This window comes from Callorhinchus milii, unplaced genomic scaffold, assembly GCF_018977255.1.
Source record: "Callorhinchus milii isolate IMCB2004 unplaced genomic scaffold, IMCB_Cmil_1.0 Scaffold21, whole genome shotgun sequence".
Lineage (NCBI taxonomy): Eukaryota > Metazoa > Chordata > Chondrichthyes > Chimaeriformes > Callorhinchidae > Callorhinchus > Callorhinchus milii.
Window position 1 is genome coordinate 5841132 of NW_024704762.1, and position 25302 is coordinate 5866433.

Consider the following 25302-nt stretch of genomic DNA (forward strand, 5'->3'; position numbering starts at 1 on the left):
GAGGAGTCAAATCCCGATTGAAGAGCTCTGAGACGCCGCCCGGCATGGAGGGTGCTATATCAATCCAAGTTGTTGCTGTTGTTGTTGTAGCCTTGAGCCGTTTGTGAATAATTGGAAGGCCCGTCCATTGACAAGTGGCTGAGGGCTGTCAATCACCTTGGAGCCGGTGCTAATTGGTCCCCTTCCTGTCCAGTGGGAATGGTAATGGGAGGGAGGAGCCTTGGCCACTGCTCCTCTGCTGGGCTGGAAGAGGTAAGGCTAATGCTGTTAGCCTCGGACGCCATTTAAGCTGGATATACCCAATAATAATCATAATCCTTGCATTTGATGTTGTGTCCGGCTTAAGCGGCTTTCACTGTATTATTTGTTATGATGATGAGGCACTGTGGACTTCCCTTAGCCATAAATCAAACAGAAAAAAGCCTAAGACAACGGGATAGATTCATCATTAAATAATTTATTTGATTGCATTCAAGTATTAAGCGGATATATGGCACCACTGCATTTAAAGTAGACGCGGAACAAAGATTACAAAAATAAAGCAGATATAATTTCATATGTCAGAATTTTAAAAATGCTATAAATATGTCGATGTAGCAAAACTATATTTCTCGTTGTTAAACCACAGCAGTTAGAAGTTGATGCAAAAAAAATTTAATCAAGTGCCTCATTAAAGTGCCTCTCTCTATGTAAATTAACGTTGCAGAGATTTCAAAGCCGTATGCGTGCAATGTCATAACATGTTCGACACAAAATAACAGCAAGTCCTGCAGTGTTAATTTAAAAGAGTATTCATTGCGTTGTTCATTACTGAAGAAGATTAATTGACCTTAACTCTGCACTTATGCAAATGTGAAGATTAAAGGTTCCCTAATAGCTCCTTTAACATTTTGTCACATCAGGACTTGAAGTAAATGTGCACAAACAGTCTAAATAAATTAAACACGACTCAAAGTAAATCAATGCAAATATATCACACATACATGTCTCTTGAGAATTTTTTCTTAAATGCATTTGTTTCTAAAGTTACTACAATAAGTTACATTCATTGAGGAGTCCATAAATATCTTTGAGCAAAAATATAAGTTTCATTTTCTAATATGAAGATCATTTTAAATTTTAAAATATTTCAAAAATGTCAAGCTTTAGCTTTCCTGGTTATGCTTAGCGTAATAACATGCGGGAAGATATCCTACTCTGGGTCCTTTTGTGCAGTGCTTCAGACGATCTACAAGTTTTTCAAATTCTTAAATACAGCTTTAACTCTGAAGTTGGTTTTCTGTAAGATCTTTTAAGAATCGCAGCAAAGCGACTTCAGAGTTGAGACCGATTCCAACAATTTGTCAAATTCTGGACACGATTAAATAGAGTAAACAGAGATCCAACTGGAATGCTTCCCAATGATGATTCGTTACATTTTGTCCCCCCCCCATCCCCTTCATTTTCCCAACCTAAGTGCTGATGCGTTTTTCCCAGTTGCGCTTTACAAATGTAATCCGTTGTCGTTTGTTGCTGCTGTCGGAGTATTCAGAACAATTTCCTCCAGTTCATATGTGGAAAGTAGACACCGATAGGAGTTTGCATGATATTATAGGAACCCTGGATCTTGCTTCGCGTGCAAAGTGTTATCTGTAAGGAAAGAAGAGACTTTAACTGAATTGTTCTGTCAATCTATTAACGCATCTCTCAGTTACTGGGTGGAAATTCTACCAGTATTTGCATTTACCCTATTGACTGAAAGCAAAGCACAGTTGTTGAGATAGGTCTTAAAGACAGGTAGGAAGGGAGCAAGGCAGAGGGAGTTCCAGAGAGCAGGGATATAATGGCTGAAAGCTCGCCCATAAAAGATGGGGCAGGAGACATAAAGCAGGCTGATATTTGCTGAGGGGAGGGAGAGACTGGGTCACAAGAAGATGTTGAGGTAGGTAGGGTGGCGCAAACAGGAACCAGCCGGAAAAAGGGTTTGAAAACCATCTGTTTTAGATTCCAGGATGCTCTTTCGGGTTAAGCGATGGATAAAATGGGGAATGGTGCACACAGTAGGCTTGAGCTGTAATGCTATGGCAGATGACTGGATTCAGTGTTTGAGAAAATGAGCTGATAGCACAAGTCTTAGAATGGTTCGCAATTGATAGTTACTTATATATAATCTTGTCTTGAGAGAAAAAAGTTTATTGGGCTTTCCTTGGGTGCACTTACCACATAGCCCAAGAGGAAGAGCAGGAACACGGCAAACACACAGGCCAGTGCAATAACTATGATGGCCCAATATGGTAAACGTGAGCTGGAATTAAGGTCTGGTGTTTGAGATTCTGTAGTAAAAAGCAACACAAGACATTTATAAATGATAAAGTTCAACATAATGAATATTAAATCCAATTGTATTTGTGATTCACAATTATATATTCCTACAACGCATTGTTTATAGTTTTGGAACCAAGTCGATTTTGCTTCCCGCAGTGGCGCACTCTCGAGCGGTAAACCTGATATGTATTTCCGATCTTCATCATCGCTGCCTGGCAACTGTTAAAAAACGGATATCCGGCAGATGGGGCCACCGTTTAATGTCTCATCCGAAGGATAGCACCTCCCAAGAATGCAGCACTCCCCCCCCCCCCCCCCCAGAGCTGCACTATCCCCAGGACTATAAAATAATATAGCACTAATACAGGCCAACTAAATTGTACCACTATTTATACTCCACACAAGCCTCCACCAACTCCCAATCCGTCTTCTACACCCCTCTCTCAATTCCTTTCTCCCTATTTACTCGAATTTTGAAGTATAAAGTCACTGAACAAAAGTACTAATTGATTTACCCTGCAGATTGAACAATTTCATTTATACCCCACAAATATTCATTTTAACATCACTGAAAAATAATTTGCAGGTTTTGTTACATTCCGAGCGAGAATTTCCTTGAAAAGATGTGGAAATGAAATCAAATGCATTGCTGCCACCACGTACCTACTGACAGGCTGTCATTTTTCAGCTGAAATCCATCAAGCCAGGTCGTACTGTTTGTTCCAGCAACAAATTCGTTTTGGATTGCGACTGTACTCACGGTTTCATTTGGTTTGAAGTAGCAATTGCAGGTAACTTTGATGGATCCGAGTCTTCAGGGATAAGGAGAAAAGGTCAGAATTAATTATCTGGTATAGGTAAATTGGAGACACAGATTGTATAATTTTATTTAAAAAAGTAGAATTAATCAAATAATAATCCACGATACAGCACGTAGGAATTCCTTCCTTAATTAAGCAACTGGGGTAAATTTGAAATTTGCCAATAAAAACATTTTTGAACATCACCGCTTTAGAAACTCTTGCCCTTACCTCAAACCTGTTACTTTGCAGATTTTGTAGTTGTCCTTCAAGGTGCTTTTCTTAAACAACTTTGTGAGCTGCCAGAAAAGAAAAGCAATCACAGTGATTTTTGGTTGGAGAATAGAAATCTTGTCGCATTTAATCGAGGCGAAAGAAAGTCGCTTAACCGAGTAGGAGGAAAAATATTACGATGAAACCCACGCCTCTATAGCCCCAGTCATTTGAAAGTGGATTCAAATCGGAAACCAGCATTGTGTGTTTATTAAATTTCCATTTGATGGAGTGCCTTTCACGTCTGGAGAGCATGAAAGGATTTACTTGTGAAGTGTAATGATTGTAGATTGTATAGAGTCATAGAATTATATAGCACAGAAAGAAGTCATTCAGCCCCTTGTGTCTGTGCCAGCTCTCTAAAAAGAGCTATCCAATTCAATCCCACTCCCCCGCTCTCTCCCCATAGCCCTGCACACCTGTCCTCCTCAAATAATTATCCAATTCATTGTAGATAAATATAATAATAATAATCCTTGAATTTGATCCTTGTACCTTATCGCATCTTTGAGATGTCTGAAAGCTCTTCACAGAATGTACTGTAAAGTGAATTGACTATATTTTGTGGGCCAAATGCGGCAGCCAATTACCACAGTCGTGGATTGAGTGACCAATTATATATATTTTTTGAAGGAAATATTATCCCCAGAAAAGCGATCCATCAATCGACTAACAACCAGGTTCCTACTTACTGCTAGGTGAACAGGGGTATGTGGAGTGAGGAAACTTGCCCAACATTTCACCCTTCCTGGGAATCGAACCCAGATCTCTCGCTTGCGAGGTGAGTTCTCTAACCACTGAGCTACACGACTCCGAATTAACATGGCATGTAATTAAGTTTAATGAAATGTTGTGGGGCTTCGGTTTAAATTGGTCAACTTTAAAAAACCTCACCGTAATAGAGATTTGGTTCACAAACTGCTGATATGCAGCAGAGTTTGTATCTTGAAGCTCTGGGTCAAAATTTCGGTTTATTATTGTGAATTCAAGTTTATATCTTGAGTCGCCAAACTCTACTGTCGCTGTAGGTGAGACGAGACCCACAGTTGTAACTGTTGTTGTCACTTCTTCATAGCCTAAATCAAGGACAAAAGTAAAATTAATATAGTAATGAATCGATTGTCACCATTTAAAAATTGTACTTGGTTGGGCATTATTGCTTGCAGTTGATGTTGCATCTTTTATGTTGGGAGGTCACCTTTAAGTGCTTCACTTTACTGTAAAGTGTAGTGATTGTATATATTTAGGCGAATATGACAGCCAATTTGCACACAAGGATTGGAGTGTCAGCTGAGACCATGTGGATTCAAAGCCCTGGCTTGAATCCACATGCTTGACCTGCAACCTTCCAAATCACAGGCAAAAGGCTACCAATTGAGCCAAGCTCCAAACAATTGACAAATAAATCAGTTGTAAATCAGACTGCTTGGCCCTAAGTTTGTTATCGATGTATCTGTTTATAAACGCTGAAAGAAAACTCCCTCTCTGAGCCTTGTCACAAGGTTTTGGCCTAACTGAGTATAGATTGCTTTCAACTTGGATAAGTTTGTTTCATTTAGGCACTTGTAGACCTGTGGTTAGCTACTTCAAATTGAAGAATGAATTTACCTTCTACGGAAAGGGCGCTCAGTTGATATGGCCCCAGCTTATTCAGGTTTAAGTTGCTTTTGAACTCGCGGAATACAGCAACTTTGTCTATTTCTTGATCAGTCGAAACATTCTTGAAAGAACAGACGGATTCAATTGTAGTCCTCTCTGAATCCACGGAGCTGTCAAATTAAACAAGGAAACGCCAAGAATTAATTAAAGAGAGTCCGAGAAGCAAGAATTGCTATGGTTTCCGAGGCATTATTCACAACTTCATTTTGACAGTTACCCAAACAAGACTTCAAGTCCTAGAACCTATGTGGGTACAGCCATGAAGTGAATGTCCAACTGTATCTGGAGGAATGATGGCCAAGATTACAAAGTACTGTCCCTGTACTATAATCACACAAGGTAACATCTTGATGCACTTCACAATGGCAGAGTTAGGGGCTAAGCTACAGAGAAGAAGCCTGGCAAGGTGTCCGTAGGAGTGGTCAAAGAGATAAGTTTGAAGGTGGGGTTTGAAGATAGATAGTATAAGTATATTTTATAATAAACTCACAAAGCCAAGGTTGATAAATATAATGGCCCATGAAAGGTCAGCCTTACATTTTCAGTAGCAGTACTGAGAAGACTGAAAAAATAACAGTTTTATTATTTTAATATTTGCAAAGATAAGAGTGTCCTTGAAAGGTATTTCTTACCTGAGAGAAGTAACATTGCAATTTATGAAGGTTTCATTGAATTTGCTGTTTTCATAGAGATTGTTGAGCTGCAGGATATTAAAAAAAGTGTTTTATAATGGCAAATAACACAGACATAATAACATCTCATTGTTTCTCAAATAACTGTGCTGTGTCAGCTTACCTTATCATTAATAAGAGTCGTGTTGATATTGTTTGTGTTAATTGTATCTCTGGCAGGTAGCGGGTTGAATATAGTGAATCGCATCTTGAAAGTAAGTGGGCTTCTTTCTGGGGCTGTTTGGAAATATCAGTAAAATATCTTAAACTGAGAACGCAGAACATGGAAGAAAAGTACTACAGAGTTCACAAGGTCGCAAGACTGGTCTGGATAAAGGCCCATTTGATCTCATCCTTCCAGAACACCCCTCCTCCCATCACAGCATCAAGTTGTTTCAGGCTATTTCACTAAATTATTTTGCTTCACATTTAGAAAAATATTTTTTCATGTTCTGTTCCAGTAACTGAGCAATAATGAGCACTTTTTTAAACATTCAAATCTTTAGGTAAAAAATGTGTTCTAAAACTTACCAACATTCAGGTCGTTCCTTTTCAGTTGGAATTTTCCAAGCTGTTTAATGCCATTTGTTCCCTTAGAAAATGATGTTCTAACTGTGCCTGAGTTCACGGGTGTGTTTATCTTCTTTTCCGTGAAGAAGCATTTGCTCGCGACTTTGACTGATCCACGACTGCTCAAAGAAAGGATTCCAAAATCGAAAAACAAAAGAAAATTTGAGTTGATATTCATTAATAACTTAATGTTAGGTAAAGGCAAGTCCTCAATATATATTTGCAATTAACTCTGCTAATCCACAACTCTCCGTGACAATCTTGGTAGTCCCATTCCTGAGCCAGTGAGGTCCACAGTAATCCAAGGCTCTGCTGATGAAAAAAACGGCCAGCGTGGCTCGTCAGCAAGAATTTAAGGGACAAATTAGGGGCAGTGATTTTTCCTACTCAGCTCTTGTTAGCCCCACAATTCAAAGCCCGAATGGGAAGGTGGTCCAAGATGGACAGCAGCGGAAAGCTTGGCAAGATATATGATTTTATTGCAGTACTCCCCAAGCCTTGACTCTTGCCAACCAGCAATTAATACTTTCTGGAATTAGGTAAGCAGAGGGCATCCCTCCAGACGTAAAGTATGCATTGTGTTACAGACACAGGGAAATTGTTCTGGCGCTGTATCATTCCATGTAATTCCTTGTGAAATGGTTTGTATGTTTGTCCTATTGATTATTGCAAGCTTAACATCAATTCAGCTTTCCAGCCTATGTATCCTGTAATGTTAAACCACTATAGCGACACTATTCCATTACATCTTTTGATATACATTCTCTCAATAATGTGCTTTTCAGTCACATACCATAAAGCATGCCTCCACCCCCACCCCTGAAAAATAACATTACCTTAATCCAGTAATCTCACAGTATTTGAAGTTGTCCTTTAGTGCGCTCTGTTTAAATAACTCTGCAAGCTGCAAAATAATAGAGTAGTAAATATCAATCTCTTCTTATTTTAACATGAATTATCTTTTGGGACTTATGCCCAGATTATATAATGCAATTGCTTTTTATAGAATCAAAGCAGCTGAAAAAAAAATGTCCTTACCGAGGTAATGATATCGGTTTCTAGGCTTTTATAGTCACGTGAATCTTTGTTTGCAAGTTCTTCTGTGAACTGCCTGCTTGATATTGTAAAGTCGAGATCAAATGATTCAAGGGGAACAGAGGCTGTAACTGGCGGCTGTGTGGTTGGTTTGAATTGCTGGTAGCCTAAAATAAAAATATACATTGTACTTAACTCAGTTCCCCGCAAATAGATTTTGACAATAATTTCGCCCACAAAATACAGTCAATTCACATTACAGTATATTCTGTGAAACGTTTTGAGGCATCTCGAAGACATGTTAAGATGCTATATCAAATGCAAGGATTATTATTATTAGATGTGATGGGGTGCTAATTCTTTTTTATGCCTTTGAGGAAGCACTAAATTTTTCCAACATCTTGCTTAGTTTAAAAGCAACAGAGCAACATATTTTGTAAATATGGTAAATGTTGAAATACAAAAATATATACTTTTTGAAACCAGAGAATAATGAACTTGAACGCATAGTTACCATTCACATAGAGGCTGTTGCTGTCCAGTTTGTACATTCCTAAGGTTGAAATCTGCTCCGTGTTTTGCTTGAACTTCTCATAAACTGTGTCTCTTGTGACTTGCTGAGCAATGGGTTTTTTGTCGAAAATGCAGACCCCATTTACTGAAGTGTTGTCAACATTTGCTCGACTGTCAAAAAGGAAAAAGTTTACTTAATCACAGGAAAGACAAGAGGAAGGGAGGGGAATGTGGGTTGGATGCCAGAACACTGCGACTCATTTCAATTTTGGACCCAAAGGCTCTTACCTGAGAGATCTTATTGTACAATGTGAGAACTCCGGGCTGGTGTGGTATATATTATCAAGCTGCAGGCATTAAAAAAAAACATATTTTAGAAGAAGTGATGTTTTACAAAATGAGGGATCGCTTAACAATAATAGTGCTCGTCTAAGCTTACCCGGTTAGTAATAATGGCTAAGGCAGATTTGTGGAGTTGAGAATTTGGGTTTTGGAGGTATCGTGTGAAGGGCAGGTTGATGATGATGAAGCTCACATTGAAAATAGGCAATTCCGGCTCGGGAGTTGGTGTTACAATCGGATCTCCGCCTGCAAAGAAACTCCGTTAAAGCATTAAACTAAAAAGACATTGCAAGCCTACTTTCTTTCAATTGGCTTTGTTTTAAGTCAGGGGGATTTGTCCAAAGAGTAGCCAGAAACTAAAGCATTCCATTGATTTGTTGATCTTACATGAAAATCGTCATCTCTGCTGGCTAATGGGTGCGATCGATTCTGGTGACCTTCGAAATTCAGGTCTTTTATATCACACTGTTTTACTGTGTTATTTGTCTTGCCTCATTCAAGACACATCTCAAGACCCTCCTTTTCGACCGTGCTTTCGATCACCCTGCTTCACCCCTGCCCTCCATCCTCCCCAATCCCGACCCCCAGCTCGGGTTTGAAACACTGATTGTCCAGCCGCTTGGGACATGGAGGGCTCTATACAAATGTAATTTTATTCTTCTTGTTATTTTAAGCCTGATAAATGGGCCAGACTATCCCAAACAGCTCAGTGGGGAAATGTTGCTGAATGACTCAGAGTAGGTAAAACCCTCTTTAAATAGTATTTTCTAATGTAAAATGTCATGATTTACAATGGAGTGTAAACTCCATAATAACTAATGATAATAAGTATTGTTTGACATTGCGCCTTATGACATTGTGACGTCTCTAAACGCTACATTGGATTTACAGTAAAGTTTAGTGACTTGTGCATTTAAACACTCCAGGATGCTACCCCGTGTGAACGGCCCTATATAAATGTCGTTGCTGTTGTGTAGGTGAACAAAGCAGCCAATTTACACACAGCATTATGCCACTAACAGTCATGAAGTCAATGACTAATTTTATCCAGGACACCAGGAGAAACCTTCCTATTTTGAGAGCATTAAGATATTCTTTCGAATGCACGGTGCCACATATTATAAGTATAAAGATTGCTATGCAAATACAAAGCATGTTTTAAATATCAAAGAAAACGGACAATTTTAGACTTACCGGATGAAGTGGTTTCGTGATAATCTAAAGGAATAAAAAAGATATTTTTGGTTGATTTATTCAGTTTACTATTTCCCTTGAAATATAATCCAATTTGTAAACTTTCACTGAAGTGAAAATGTGCATTTACCGTTTACATAGAGGCTATTGCTGTCCAGTGAGTATGTTCCCAAGATTGAGATCTGCGTTGTGTTTTCCTTGAACATCTTGTAAACCATAACTTTTGTCAGGTTTGCAACAGCAGGGTTTTTGTCGAACACACAGATTGCTTCCACTGAAGTGTTGTCAACATTTGCACGACTGTCAAATAGAGAGAATAATGAGACTCTCGAATAAAATTTGCAGCCCTCACCGCTCCCCCAGAATGGATCCATTTTGTGAAAGAAGTAAGATTTGCAGATGGTAGAAAAATAGAGCTATTCAGTGATAGATCTTTATAATTCCAATTACAGAACTGTCTCTCCCACTCCATTCCCACCATTAAAATCTACCAGAAGTTGGAATTATTGAAGAAGCAGTTTGATGCTGTGATGGGAGGACATTAGGGTGTGGCATCTGGAAGGACAAGGTCAAATTGGCTTCATCCAAACTTCTCTTGTGATCCTTGCAAGATCCGTATCTTGTATACTTGTAAACACAAGTCTCAGCTATGCGGTGGATGCACATAAGATGTTTTCACAGCTGCCTAACTCTGGCAAACTTCTCTGAAGCTAGTTCATGCCTTGAAAATATCAGTGGACAATGCAGATCCTGAACTATGTGGCAATGACTTACTTGAGAGATCTTATTGTACATCCTGTGAACTTCGGGCTGCCCTTGAATACATGCTTAAGCTGCGGGGATTAAAAACAAACCTATTTTAGAACAAATGATTCGACATAAAAGGCTGAAATATTTTTTTAACCAAGCAGGGTGCTGGTTTAAGCTTACCCTATTGGTAATAATGGCTGAGGCAGATCTGAAGAGCTGAGAATTGCTGTTTTGGAGGTATAGTGTGAAGGGCAGGTTGGTGATGATGAAGGTTAGATTGAACGTAGATGTTGGCAGTTCCTGGTCTGGATTTTGTGTCACAATTGGTGCTTCCGCTGCAAAGAAACTCTGTTAAAGCTTTAAACCCCAAACACAATGCAAACCTACTTACTCTTCAAGCGCTTCAAATGCGAGGATTATTATTATTTTACATAATGGAAAAGATTGTTTTTTTTTCTTAGTCACCATGCTTAAGAGCTTCTAAAGCAGACTGAGCTTTCCAGATATGTATGCCTCCTACACGTATGAATTTCCCTGTGTCTGGAAGGGGAGTGCACACTCTCTGCCCGGAGTGAAGCATCCTGCTTGCTTAAACCCGGAAAGCATTCAGGCAAGTTAGCAAGAGCCAAGGAAAGGAAAACTCGTTCACTTTACGGCTGTTTGCTACGTGCAAATGGGCAGCCTATTTTACCTACAAATATAATGTGACCTAATTTACAGAAAAGTCTGTGAGGCACTTGGAGATATTTTGACACAATGAGGAACTGTATCAAATGTATAGATTATAATAATAATCCTTGCATCTGATTTAGCGAGTCTTCGAGACGTCTCAAAGCACTTCACAGAATATACTGCAAAGTGAACTGACTATATTTTGTGGACGAAACACGGCAGACAATTGCGCACAACAGCGTCCCACAACCAGTTGTGGATTGAGTGACTAAATTATTTTTATTTTATTACTTTTTTGGATGGATTATTACCCCGGGGAAAAGCGATCCACCAATCAACTAACAACCGCATTCCCATTTATGGCTGGCTAAACAGAAGCGTGTGGAGTAAGGAAACTTGCCTAACGCTTCGTTCTGCCTGGGCATTGAACCCAGGTCCTCTCCCTTGCGAGGCGAGTGCTCTAACCACTTAGCTCAGGACTCCATTATGTATAAAATTATAGAATAAAGGCATTTCATCAACTCTTTTTTAGTTTAAATTAAAACAATGGACTTCTGCTTCCTAACGGGTATGATCAATTTTAGTGTCCTTTAAAAACAGTGAAAGATCTCTATAGCGCACCATTTACCGTTCTGTATTAAAACTGATGTACTAAGCACTAAACTTCTATGGCAGTTCAGTGGTTGGGCATAAAGTATGATGCTCTATGCTCTGAAACTATCATAAAGATTTGAGTCAATTCCACCATTCCATTGCCAAGCACATCATCTTGGACGCAGCTCAGTTCCAAGGACACCCTGCTTACCACCTCCCTCGCCCCCTTCCAAGCAGTTCAGTCACGACCTTAAGGTGCAATGAACATTGACACACGTTTTATAAAAAAAAGGTCAGACTTACTGGGTAAAGCAGCTGATTCGTGATAATCTGAGGAATAAAGAAATTCTCTTTAGGATAATTTATCACAGTTAAGTATTTATTTTGAAAGCATTCTAAATGTTTTTGGCTCCACGCTTCTCAATCACCGGAGACTCCAGACAATTTATTGAATGCCGAGTATAATTTAACCTGAACAATTACCATTCACATAGAGGCTGTTGCTGTCCAGATCGTATCTTGCCAAGGCAGAAATATGGTTTGTCTTCTCACTGAAGGTCTTGTAAACGGTGATTCTATCCACGTCCTGAACAGTGGGGTCCTTTTTGAAAGTGCATATTGCATGCACTGAAGTGTTGTCAATATTTGCACGGCTGTCAAATAAAATGAATCAATTAACGAGAGAGCTCATGGGTGACCACAGGAACATAGAAGCAGGAGAAAGCCATTCTCCGAGGCTCTTTGAAATGTCTCAAAGACATGATCAGGCGCAATATCAAATGCAAGGATTATTTATTATGATTATTATTATTATTCAGTCTCTTGAGCCTGTTTCGCTGTTTTATTAGATCTTGGCTGATCTATACCTCAACTCCAAATACCTGTCTTTTGCCCCACGTCCCTTGATACCCTGACCTAACAAAAATCTATCCACCATATTTGAACCATTCATTCAAACATGAACAATTACAAAATGGAAACTCCAGGCTGGTGTTGACAGGTTATCGAACAGGCAGATTTGTGGAAAAATTGCTAATAATTATTACTTAATTTTATTTGGGCACCTTTTAAGTGAGAAGGGCTTCTCAAAGCACCTCAGAGGATATGTACTATAAGGAGTAGTGACTATGTAGTTCGAGATTCATTTTTGTGGTTGTGAAAATGAATCATTTCAAATAATAACCAATGTGTTCAGCCATTGAAACAAAATGAGTTTCAATCTGATAACATAATGTAATCTGAAAACTGGTGTGATGTGCATCCACTTTGCTTCCATTAGCCGAATGCATACTGTGCAGTGTAATTATCCAAAACATGTTTTCTACGACCAAGGTGGCATTATCTGAATTTATCATTTAGAAAACTACCTAAAAAATACACAATGCTTTACCACAAATCGCGAGAAGTGCTTTGAGACATCCTCCCGACATGAAGGGCGCTGTCTAAAATGCTGTCTAAACAGTTTATTTTCTTGAATTGGTGAAGAAAATTCTTACCTGAGGCTTTGTACATTGCAATTGGAAAATGTTTTGTTGATGATGCTATTGTTATACAAATTGTCGAGCTGAATGAAAGAAAACATATTACTTTAGAAGAAATAAATAACTGAATTATTTAGTATTCTTTGGTGTTGAATTGTTGCTATGACAAGCATACCCTATTAGCAATAATAGCCGATGCAGAAAGGTAGAGAACAGTGTCGGGATTTTGTAGTTGAGATGTGAATGGCAGGTTGGTGACAATGAAGGTCACATTAAACTGCAGTGTTGGTGCTCCCTGGTTTGGATTTTGTGTTACCACCACGATTGGTTCTTCCGCTGTAAGAAAAAAGGGAAATCCATTTTTATATTTGGAACAGAGAAAGATCATTTCATCCAAAATCACTCTACTTTTCTCATTTTCAAATCCCTTCACTCTCTGGCACCATATCCACTACCTCTCCCACCTCATCACTCCCCTCTACCACCCAGCACCTCAGCTCGACTGGCACCGACCTCCTGCATGTTCCTCGCGACTTTCGCTCCACCATTGTAGGTCGCGCATTCAGCCGCTACTCCCCGAAACTCTAGAACACTCTCCCTCAATCCTTCCTCCTTGCCCCCTCTCTCCCCTTTTTCGAGTCCTGCCTGAAAAGTTTCCTTTTCGACCGTGCTTACGGTCACCTTCCCCCCAACCCGGCTCGGAGTCAGGCCCTTCCACTATGAAGCTCTGAGACGCTACCATACATGCAAGACGCCATATATGTGCAAGTTGTTGTACACCATTCCTTGACACTGCTTAAAACTATTTCCGCTAATTAGCCTGGCTCGGTTAGTAGCACTCTTGCCTCTGAGGCAGATGGTGATGGGTGCCGTCTGGCTGTTCAGGTGGAAGTTAAAGATTCCATGACAATATATGAAATGGGAAGGCAGCTTCTCTCAGTATCCTGGCCAACACTCATCCGAAATTAATTCAATGACCAATTCAACTCGGGTCATTCCAAGCTATATTTAGTTAAAATATATAGTTTCAGATTTAGTTTAAATCTCCGGCAAGAACCACAATTTGTGGTGTACCCTGCATTGCAACACAAAGACAAGTCCTCACTTACTTGGCAAAGCTTCTTTGTGGAAACCTGAGAAAACAACAAAAAACAGTTAACTTGTGCTAACAAGTGCAACAGAAAGTAAACATTAAATTAACTTTTCATAATAACATCAGATGAACAAAAGTCTTCCAATACAAAATTAAGAATATTCCAATCATTTGCACGATTACCATTTACGTAGAGACTGTTGGTGTCCAGTGTATATGTTCCCAGGAGAGAGATCTGGTTTGTTTTTTCACTGAACTTCTTGTAAATGATCACCTTATCGACATTCCCAATCTCGGGGTTGTTTTTGAAAGTACAGAGAGCGTACACTGATGTGTGGTCAACCTTTGCACGACTGTCAAATAAAAAAATTAATTAATGTGGCAGGACTGAAAAGAGATTACACATTAATTAATTACTATTATGAGAAAGGGACCATTGTATAAATGTGATTTTAAAGAAAGCATTAGAATATCCACTTGAAGATGTGCTCATGAAAAGGAAAACATATTTCCAATCTAACAATGGCTGTTTGGGACTGAGAAACAAATTCTTACCTGAACGATTCTACATTGCAATGTGAGAATGCTGGGCTGATGTTGCTGTTATTAAAAATATTATCAAGCTGCAGGAAATCAAACAAAAGATTAGAAGAAATCACCAAAAAGAGTACATTCCTGATATCTCAGCGCTGTGTTAACTTGTCACTTCCCCTTAAGTCATCCTACTGTCGATGACAACATCTTCAACTTGCACTTAATAACGCCCTTCATACCGGACCTGAGAACATGAGAAATGCTACACGAAAAAAGACCAAGTTCCATCAAGTTTGCCTTCCAACTTCCTGTTACATTTTCAACAAATCTCCACATATTTACAAACTGCCATCTTACCCGATTAGCAATAACCTTTGCTGCAGAATTGTGCAGTTGAGATCCTGAATTTTCCAGCTCTGGTGTCAATGGCAGGTTGGTGATAATGAAGGTCACATTGAACGCTTCTTCCAGAGGTGGATTTGGAGTTACCTTCACAGTTGGTCCTTGTGCTGCAAAGACACACACAGATAATGTATGAGACTGATAATACAATGTCAATGTGTAACTTGATATACTTTATGCTAATGATGGGTAAAAAGTTAATATATCTGATGATGAATATCAAAGATACTTCATTGGCTTATTGTACTTAATTGAAACTAATGATCGTCTATTGAGTATTTAATACAAAATAACATTTGTAAAGCGCCTTTCATGTCGAGAGGACGTCCCAAGGCGCTGAGCAGTCAGGGATTAGGACGCAAGTTGGGATCACAGAGGGTGGAGGGAAGAGAGGGTAGGAGGGAGGCTGGAGATGCTGCCAAAGAGGAGGGTCTTGAGGCGTGTGTTGAAGGAGGCAAGGGAAGGAGCGTGCCGAAAGGGATGTCTAGTGTATATGTTTCCAAGAGAGAGATCTGGTTTGAGTTTCCACTGACATCCATTTATCCCCATCCAGAGGGTGGGGCAGAGAGGCTCAAGGCCTGACGCCGATGGTGAGGTGGGCCGGTGGGGTACATCGAGCGGGCATTTGAAATTCTGGAGGCTCTCAACATGAGGCTGACTATGTTATCCTGAGAAACTGAGCACGAATGTCGCCTAATTTCTTAGAGGATAAATGCACATTAAGCTGCACAGCCGAGACACACAAACTGTTTACTGAATTGTTAAAGTTCCCATCTCAGTTGATAAACACATATTATTGTCGTTCCGTCGAGGCAATGAAACTGTTTGCTGATTTATTTAAGACCCCATTTCCCGAAACTGCACAAAAACAGGTCAGACTTACTCGTTAAAGGAGTTGTTTCGTGATAATCTGAGGAAACAAGAAAATGCACTTAGAATGATTGAAATCAATGAAACAATCTCCTTGATATTTTCAAACACCACAATACAATTAGCTTTTTCCGTAATTTATTAAATTACACTCGATCACAAGGTTTCATATACACCCAACACAGTTTGATATAATAGAAGATTTCTTCAGAATTCATCATTACCATTTACGTAGAGACTGTTGGTGTCCAGTGTATATGTTCCCAGGAGAGAGATCTGGTTTGTTTTTTCACTGAACTTCTTGTAAATGATAACCTTATCGACATTCCCAATCTCGGGGTTGTTTTTGAAAGTACAGAGAGCGTACACTGATGTGTGGTCAACCTTTGCACGGCTGTCAAATAAAAAAATCAATTAATGCGGCAAGAATGAAAAGAGATTACACATTAATTAATTACTATTATGAGAAAGGGACTACTGTGTAAATGTGATTTTAAAGAAAGCATTAGAATGTCCACTTCAAGATGTGCTCATGAAAAGGAAAACATATTTCCAATCTAACAATGGCTGTTTGGGACTGAGAAACAAATTCTTACCTGAACGATTCTACATTGCAATGTGAGAATGCTGGGCTGATGTTGCTGTTATTAAAAATATTATCAAGCTGCAGGAAACCAAACAAAAGATGAGAAAAATCACCAAAAAGAGTACATTCCTGATATCTCAGCGCTGTGTTAACTTGTCACTTCCCCTTAAGTCATCCTACTGTCGATGACAACATCTTCAACTTGCACTTAATAACGCCCTTCATACCGGACATAAGAACATGAGAAATGCTACATGAAAAAAGACCAAGTTCCATCTAGTTTGCCTTCCAACTTCCTGCCGGTCATATACACATATGTCCCGAACTCCCTCTGTACTAAATCCCATAATGTTATTTCCTAAAAGAAAGAAATATTTGCTGCATTTATTTATTTATAACCAAAGCCTAATTTGCTACTCTGGACGGCTCATTACTGAGCCTCATCACCTGTCACTGATACAAGTTATCAGAAGTTTATTCTATTACGTTTTCAACAAATCTCTACATATTTACAAACTGCCATCTTACCCGATTAGCAATAACCTTTGCTGCAGAATTGTGCAGTTGAGATCCTGAATTTTCCAGCTCTGGTGTGAATGGCAGGTTGGTGATAATGAAGGTCACATTGAACGCTTCTTCCAGAGGTGGATTTGGAGTTACCTTCACAGTTGGTCCTTGTGCTGCAAAGACACACAGATAATGTACGAGACTGAAAATACAATGTCAATGTGTAACTTGATATACTTTACGCTAATGATGGGTAAAAAGTTAAGATATCTGATGATGAATATCAAAGATACTTCATTGGCTTATTGTACTTCATTGTAACTAATGATCGTCTATTGAGTATTTAACACAAAATAACGTTTGTAAAGCGCCTTTCACGTCGGGTGGACGTCCCAAGGCGCTGAGCAGTCAGGGATTAGGACGCAAGTTGGGATCACTGAGGGTGGAGGGTAGAGAGGGTAGGAGGGAGGCTGGAGATGCTGCCAAAGAGGAGGGTCTTGAGGCGTGTGTTGAAGGAGGCAAGGGAAGGAGCGTGCCGAAAGGGATGTCCAGTGTATATGTTTCCAAGAGAGAGATCTGGTTTGCGTTTCCACTGACATCCATTTATCCCCATCCAGAGGGTGGGGCAGAGAGGCTGAAGGCCCGACCGCCGATGGTGAGGTGGGGCGGTGGGGGACACAGAGGGGGCATTTGAAATTCTGGAGGCTCTCAACATGAGGCTGACTATGTTATCCTGAGAAACTGAACATGAATGTCGTTTGATTTCTTAGAGGATAAACGCATATTAAGCTGCACAGCCGAGACCCACAAACTGTTTACTGAATTGTTAAAGACCCCATCTCAGTTGATAAACTCATATTATTATCATTCCGTCGAGGCAATGAAACTGTTTACTGATTTATTTAAGACCCCTTCCCCGAAACTGCACAAAAACAGGTCAGACTTACTCGTGAAAGGAGTTGTTTCGTGATAACCTGATGAAACAAGAAAATGCACTTAGAATGATTGAAATCAATTAAATAATCTCCTTGATATTTTCAAACACCACAATACAATTAGCTTTTTCCGTAACTTATTAAATTACACTCGAACACAAGGTTTCATATACACCCAACACAGTTTGATACAATAGAATATTTCTTCAGACTTCATCGTTACCATTTACGTAGAGACTGTTGGTGTCCAGTGTATATGTTCCCAGGAGAGAGATCTGGTTTGTTTTTTCACTGAACTTCTTGTAAATGATAACCTTATCGACATTCCCAATTTCGGTGTTGTTTTTGAAAGTACAGAGAGCGTACACTGATGTGTGGTCAACCTTTGCACGACTGTCAAATAAAAAAATCAATTAATTTGGCAGGAATGAAAAGAGATTACACATTAAGGTTATTAGTATTATGAGAAAGGGACTATTGTGTAAATATGATTTTAAAGAAAGCATTAGAATATCCACTTGAAGTTGTGCTCATGAAAAAGAAAACATATTTCCAATCTAACAATGTCTATTTGGGACTGAGAAACAAATTCTTACCTGAGCGATTCTACTTTGCAATGTGAGAATGCTGGGCTGATGTTGCTGTTATTAAAAATATTATCAAGCTGCAGGAAATCAAACAAAAGATTAGGAGAAATCACCAAATAGAGTAAATTCCTGATATCTCAGCCCTGTCTTAACTTGTCACTTCCCCTTAAGTCATCCGACTGTCGATGACAACATCTTCAACTTGCACTTAATAACGCCCTTCATACCGGACCTGAGAACATGAGAAATGCTACACGAAAAAAGACCAAGTTCCATCTAGTTTGCCTTCCAACTTCCTGCCGGTCACATACACATATGTCCCGAACTCCCTCTGTACTAAATCCCATAATGTTATTTCCTAAAAAAAAGAAATATCTGCTGTATTTATTTATTTATAACAGAAGCTTAATTTGCGACTCTGGACGGCTCATGACTGAGCCTGATCACCTGTCACTGATACAAGTTATCAGGAATTTATTGTATTACTTTTTCAACACATCTCTACATAATTACATACTGCCATCTTACCCGATTAGCAATAACATTTGCTGCAGAATTGTACAGTTGAGATCCTGAATTTTCCAGCTCTGGTGTGAATGGCAGGTTGGTGATAATGAAGGTCACATTGAACGCTTCTTCCAGAGGTGGATTTGGAGTTACCTTCATAGTTGGTCCTTGTGCTGCAAAGACACACAGATAATGTACGAGACTGAAAATACAATGTCAATGTGTAACACTTGATATACTTTATGCTAATGATGGGTACAAAGTTAATATATCTGATCCTGAATATCAAAGATACTTCATTGGCTTATTGTATTTAATGATGGTCTATTGAGTATTTAACACAAAATAACGTTTGTAAAGCGCCTTTCACGTCGAGAGGACGTCCCAAGGCGCTGAGCAGTCAGGGGTTAGCACCCAAGTTGGGATCACTGAGGGTGGAGGGTACAGAGGGTAGGAGGGAGGCTGGAGACGCTGCCAAAGAGGAGGGTTTTGAGGCATGTGTTGAAGGAGGCAAGGGAAGGAGCGAGGCGAAAGGGATATCTAGTTTATATGTTTCCAAAAGAGAGATCTGATTTGGGTATCCGCTGACATCCATTTATCCCCATCCAGAAGGTGGGGCAGAGAGGCTGAAGGCTCGACCGCCGATGGTGAGGTGGGCCGGTGGGGGTCACAGAGAAGGCCTTTGAAATTCTGGAGGCTCTCATCATGATGCTGACTATGTTATCCTGAGAAACTGAACACGAATGTCGCTCGATTTCTTAGAGGATAAACGCAAATTAAGCTGCACAGCCGAGACACACAAAGTGTTTACTGAATTGTTAAAGACCTCATCTCAGTTGATAAACTCATATTATTTGTTCTGTCGAGGCACCGAACCTGTAAGCTGATTTATTTAAGACCTCATTCCCCGAAACTGCACAAAAACAGGTCAGACTTACTCGTTAAAGGAGTTGTTTCGTGATAACCTGAGGAAACAAGAAAATGCACTGAGAATGATTGAAATCAATGAAATAATCTCCTTGATATTTTCAAACACAAATACAATAAGTGTTTTCCGTAACTTATTAAATTACGCTCGAACACAAGGTTTCATATACACCCAACACAGTTTGATACAATAGAATATTTCTTCAGAATTCATCATTACCATTTACGTAGAGACTGTTGGTGTCCAGTGTATATGTTCCCAGGAGAGAGATCTGGTTTGTTTTTTCACTGAACTTCTTGTAAATGATAACCTTATCGACATTCCCAATTTCGGTGTTGTTTTTGAAAGTACAGAGAGCGTACACTGATGTGTGGTCAACCTTTGCACGACTGTCAAATACAAAAATCAATTAATTTGGCAGGAATGAAAAGAGATTACACATTAAGGTTATTAGTATTATGAGAAAGTGACTATTGTGTAAATGTGATGTTAAGGAAAGCATTAGAATATCCACTTGAAGGTGTGTTCGTGAAAAAGAAAACATATTTCCAATCTAACAATGTCTATTTGCGGCTGAGAAACAAATTCTTACCTGAGCGATTCTACTTTGCAATGTGAGAATGCTGGGCTGATGTTGCTGTTATTAAAAATATTATCAAGCTGCAGGAAATCAAACAAAAGATTAGAAGAAATCACCAAAAAGAGTAAATTCCCGATATCTCAGCCCTGTCTTAACTTGTCACGTCCCCTTAAGTCATCCTACTGTCGATGACAACATCTTCAACTTGCACTTAATAACGCCCTTCATACCGGACCTGAGAACATGAGAAATGCTACATGAAAAAAGACCAAGTTCCATCTAGTTTGCTTTCCAACTTCCTGCCGGTCACATACACATATGTCCCGAACTCCCTCTGTCCTAAATCCCATCATGTTATTTCCTAAAAAAAAGAAATATCTGCTGCATTTATTTATTTATAACAGAAGCTTAATTTGCTACTCTGGACGGCTCATTACTGAGCCTGATCACCTGTCACTGATACAAGTTATCAGAAGTTTATTCTATTACGTTTTCAACAAATCTCTATATATTTACAAACTGCCATCTTACCCGATTAGCAATAACCTTTGCTGCAGAATTGTGCAGTTGAGATCCTGAATTTTCCAGCTCTGGTGTGAATGGCAGGTTGGTGATAATGAAGGTCACATTGAATGCTTCTTCCAGAGGTGGATTTGGAGTTACCTCCACAGTTGGTCCTTGTGCTGCAAACACACACAGATAATGTACGAGACTGAAAATACAATGTCAATGTATAACACTTCATATACTTTATGCTAATGATGGGTAAAAGGTTAACATATCTGGTGATGAATATCAAAGATACTTCATTGGCTTATTGTATTTAATTGAAACTAATGATCGTCTATTGAGTATTTATTACAAAATAACGTTTGTAAAGCGCCTTTCACGTCGGGTGGACGTCCCAAGGCGCTGAGCAGTCAGGGGTGAGGACCCAAGTTGGGATCACTGAGGGTGGAGGTTAGAGAGGGTAGGAGGGAGGCTGGAGATGCTGCCAAAGAGGAGGGTCTTGAGGCGTGTGTTGAAGGTGGCAAGGGAAGGAGCGTGCCGAAAGGGATGACTAGTGTATATGTTTCCAAGAAAGAGATCTGGTTTGAGTTTCCACTGACATCCATTTATCCCCATCCAGAGGGTGGGGCAGAGAGGCTGAAGGCTCGACCGCCGATGGTGAGGTGGGCCGGTGGGGGACATAGAGCGTGTCTTTGAAATTCTGGAGGCTCTCATCATGATGCTGATTATGTTATCCTGAGAAACTGAACACGAATGTCGCCTGATTTCTTAGAGGATAAACGCACATTAAGCTGCACAGCCGAGACACACAAACTGTTTACTGAATTCTTAAAGTTCCCATCTCAGTTGATAAACTCATATTATTGTCGTTGCGTCGAGGCAATGAAACTGTAAGCTGATTTATTCAAGACCCCATTCCCCGAAACTGCACGAAAACAGGTCAGACTTACTTGTTAAAGGAGTTGTTTCGTGGTAACCTGAGGAAGCAAGAAAATGCACTTAGGATGTTTGAACTCAATGAAATCATTCTCCTTGATATTTGTAAACACCATAATTCAATTAGCTTGTTTTTACTTATTAAATTACATTCGAACAAAAGCTTTCACGTATATAATACACAGTGGATACAATAGAATATTTCCATCAGAATTCATCATTACCATTTACATAGAGACTGTTGGTGTCCAGTGTATATGTTCCCAGGAGAGAGATCTGGTTTGTTTTTTCACTGAATGTCTTGTAAACGGTAACCTTATCGACATTCCCAATCCCGGTGGTGTTTTTGAAAGTACAGAGAGCGTACACTGATGTCTGGTCATCATTTACACGACTGTCAAATAAACAATCAATTAAATCGGCATTAATGAAGAGAGATTGCACATTAACAATATGAGCATCATAGCAAACGGACCTGTCCACAATACAAAAATTGACATGGAATCTAAAAAAGTATATTTTGTGCAAAGAACAACATTGCTTACCTGAGCGATTTTAGTTTGCAACGTGAGAATGTTGGACTGATGTTGCTGTTATTAAAGATGTTGTCAAGCTGTGGGATTTAAAACAAAGCATTAGCAGAAATGATCGACTTTGGCATTTTAGACTCATTTAGAAATATTTGCGTATTAGTGCACAAGCTTACCCTATCATTAATAACACTTGCTGCAGAATGGTAGAGTGGAGACTCAGGATTTCCCAGCTCTGATGTGAATGCCAGGCTGGTGATAATGAAGGTCACATTGAACGGAAGTGCAGGTGCTCCCTGGTTTGGAATTTGTGTTACCACCACAACTGGTGCTTCCGCTGCAAAGGTACACAAATAATGTATTAGACTCAAAATACAATGAAAAAAATCTGCTCCACTAGATGCACTTCGTTTTAATGATGGTAAAAGGAAATGGATCTAATTCAGGACTGAACAAAAACACAACTTGGTGTATTGAGTTGAATTGAATCCAATGATCTTCAGATTTGCTACTCAGTTTTCAATTCAGTGCTTGATCATCAAGCCTGAGGTGGATAGCTATTTGCTAGATCAAGGTATTAAGGGATACGGGCCAAAGGCAGGTAATTGGACGTAAAAATGGTGGAAGAGGCTCGAGGGCTGAATAGCCAACTCCAGTGTCCATGTTTATGCATTTCAAACAGTTTGTGACTTTTCAAATTCTTGATGCTCTCACCATGATCTTGACTATACACTGAGAAACTGAACACAAACGTGGCCTGATTTTTTTTAGAGGATGAGCACATGAATTGTGCCGGGCTACTGAAACACACAAACTATTTACTGATTTGTTTAAGGCTCCATTCCCCAAAACTGCACACAAACAGGTCAGACTTACTGGTTAAAGGAGTTGTTTCGTGATAACCTGAGGAAGCAAGAAAATGCACTTAGAATGATTGAAATCAATGAAATAATCTCCTTGATATTTTCAAACACCACAATACAATTAGCTTTTTCCGTAACTTATTAAATTACACTCGAACACAAGGTTTCATATACACCCAACACAGTTTGATACAATAGAATATTTCTTCAGACTTCATCGTTACCATTTACGTAGAGACTGTTGGTGTCCAGTGTATATGTTCCCAGGAGAGAGATCTGGTTTGTTTCTTCACTGAACTTCTTGTAAATGAGAACCTTATCGACATTCCCAATTTCGGTGTTGTTTTTGAAAGTACAGAGAGCGTACACTGATGTGTGGTCAACCTTTGCACGACTGTCAAATACAAAAATCAATTAATTTGGCAGGAATGAAAAGAGATCACACATTAAGGTTATTAGTATTATGAGAAAGTGACTATTGTGTAAATGTGATGTTAAGGAAAGCATTAGAATATCCACTTGAAGGTGTGTTCGTGAAAAAGAAAACATATTTCCAATCTAACAATGTCTATTTGCGGCTGAGAAACAAATTCTTACCTGAGCGATTCTACTTTGCAATGTGAGAATGCTGGGCTGATGTTGCTGTTATTAAAAATATTATCAAGCTGCAGGAAATCAAACAAAAGATTAGAAGAAATCACCAAAAAGAGTAAATTCCCGATATCTCAGCCCTGTCTTAACTTGTCACTTCCCCTTAAGTCATCCTACTGTCGATGACAACATCTTCAACTTGCACTTAATAACGCCCTTCATACCGGACCTGAGAACATGAGAAATGCTACATGAAAAAAGACCAAGTTCCATCTAGTTTGCCTTCCAACTTCCTGCCGGTCACATACACATATGTCCCGAACTCCCTCTGTACTAAATCCCATAATGTTATTTCCTAAAAAAAAGAAATATCTGCTGCATTTATTTATTTATAACAGACGCCTAATTTGCTACTCTGGACGGCTCATTACTGAGCCTGATCACCTGTCACTGATACAAGTTATCAGGAATTTATTGTATTACGTTTTCAATAAATCTCTACATATTTACATACTGCCATCTTACCCGATCAGCAATAACATTTGCTGCAGAATTGTACAGTTGAGATCCTGAATTTTCCAGCTCTGGTGTGAATGGCAGGTTGGTGATAATGAAGGTCACATTGAATGCTTCTTCCAGCGGTGGATTTGAAGTTACCTCCACAGTTGGTCCTTGTGCTGCAAAGACACACAGATAATGTACGAGACTGAAAATACAATGTCAATGTGTAACACTTGATATACTTTCTGCTAATGATGGGTACAAAGTTAATATATCTGATGATGAATATCAAAGGTACTTCATTGGCTTATTGTATTTAATGATGATCTATTGAGTATTTAATGCAAAATAAAATTTGTGAAGCGCCTTTCACGTCGAGAGGACGTCCCAAGGCGCTGAGCAGTCAGGGGTTAGGACCAAGTTGGGATCACTGAGGGTGGAGGAAAGAGAGGGTAGGAGGGAGGCTGGAGATGCTGCCAAAGAGGAGGGTCTTGAGGAGTTTGTTGAAGGAGGCAAGGGAAGGTGCGAAGAGAAAGGGATGTCCAGTGTATATGTTTCCAAGAGAGAGATCTGGTTTGAGTTTCCACTGATATCCATTTATCCCCATCCAGAGGGTGGGGCAGAGAAGCTGAAGGCCCGACCGCTGATGGTGAGGTGGGCCGGTGGGGCACAATGAGCGTGTCTTTGAAACTCTGGAGGCTCTCATCATGATGCTGACTATGTTATCCTGAGAAACTGAACACGAATGTCGCTTGATTTCTTAGAGGATAAACGCACATTAAGCTGCACAGCCGAGACACACAAACTGAATTGTTAAAAAACCCATCTCAGTTGATAAACTCATATTATTTGTTCTGTCGAGGCATCGAACCTGCAAGCTGATTTATTTAAGACCCCATTTCCCCAAAACTGCACAAAAACAGGTCAGACTTACTCGTTAGAGGAGTTGTTTCGTGATAACCTGAGGAAACAAGAAAATGCACT

At 39.5% G+C, this 25302-nt stretch overlaps 1 protein-coding gene across 1 annotated transcript in view; it reads right to left on the reverse strand.

The window, feature by feature from the left end:
* Window positions 1-437: 437 nt before the first annotated feature.
* The window catches only part of LOC103182082 (mucin-16-like), a 51309-nt gene continuing 26444 nt past the window's right edge, over window positions 438-25302 (reverse strand). Inside the window, exons 69-111 of the mRNA XM_042342860.1 lie at window positions 25253-25279; window positions 24343-24494; window positions 23824-23891; window positions 23451-23620; window positions 23240-23266; window positions 22540-22700; window positions 22379-22446; window positions 22058-22227; window positions 21848-21874; window positions 20919-21070; window positions 20400-20467; window positions 20027-20196; window positions 19818-19844; window positions 18901-19052; window positions 18382-18449; window positions 18009-18178; window positions 17798-17824; window positions 16872-17023; window positions 16354-16421; window positions 15982-16151; window positions 13968-13991; window positions 13034-13194; window positions 12874-12941; window positions 11861-12030; window positions 11681-11707; window positions 10292-10446; window positions 10136-10194; window positions 9492-9661; window positions 9362-9385; window positions 8265-8413; window positions 8114-8172; window positions 7827-7996; window positions 7316-7479; window positions 7114-7181; window positions 6239-6396; window positions 5832-5944; window positions 5669-5736; window positions 4986-5146; window positions 4272-4453; window positions 3336-3403; window positions 2968-3116; window positions 2200-2312; window positions 438-1629 (exon numbers count right to left, since the gene is read on the reverse strand). Coding sequence (XP_042198794.1) covers window positions 1528-1629; window positions 2200-2312; window positions 2968-3116; window positions 3336-3403; window positions 4272-4453; window positions 4986-5146; window positions 5669-5736; window positions 5832-5944; window positions 6239-6396; window positions 7114-7181; window positions 7316-7479; window positions 7827-7996; window positions 8114-8172; window positions 8265-8413; window positions 9362-9385; window positions 9492-9661; window positions 10136-10194; window positions 10292-10446; window positions 11681-11707; window positions 11861-12030; window positions 12874-12941; window positions 13034-13194; window positions 13968-13991; window positions 15982-16151; window positions 16354-16421; window positions 16872-17023; window positions 17798-17824; window positions 18009-18178; window positions 18382-18449; window positions 18901-19052; window positions 19818-19844; window positions 20027-20196; window positions 20400-20467; window positions 20919-21070; window positions 21848-21874; window positions 22058-22227; window positions 22379-22446; window positions 22540-22700; window positions 23240-23266; window positions 23451-23620; window positions 23824-23891; window positions 24343-24494; window positions 25253-25279 — 4676 coding nt within the window. The 3' untranslated portion in view covers window positions 438-1527. The remainder of the gene's footprint in view (window positions 1630-2199; window positions 2313-2967; window positions 3117-3335; window positions 3404-4271; window positions 4454-4985; window positions 5147-5668; window positions 5737-5831; window positions 5945-6238; window positions 6397-7113; window positions 7182-7315; window positions 7480-7826; window positions 7997-8113; window positions 8173-8264; window positions 8414-9361; window positions 9386-9491; window positions 9662-10135; window positions 10195-10291; window positions 10447-11680; window positions 11708-11860; window positions 12031-12873; window positions 12942-13033; window positions 13195-13967; window positions 13992-15981; window positions 16152-16353; window positions 16422-16871; window positions 17024-17797; window positions 17825-18008; window positions 18179-18381; window positions 18450-18900; window positions 19053-19817; window positions 19845-20026; window positions 20197-20399; window positions 20468-20918; window positions 21071-21847; window positions 21875-22057; window positions 22228-22378; window positions 22447-22539; window positions 22701-23239; window positions 23267-23450; window positions 23621-23823; window positions 23892-24342; window positions 24495-25252; window positions 25280-25302) is intronic.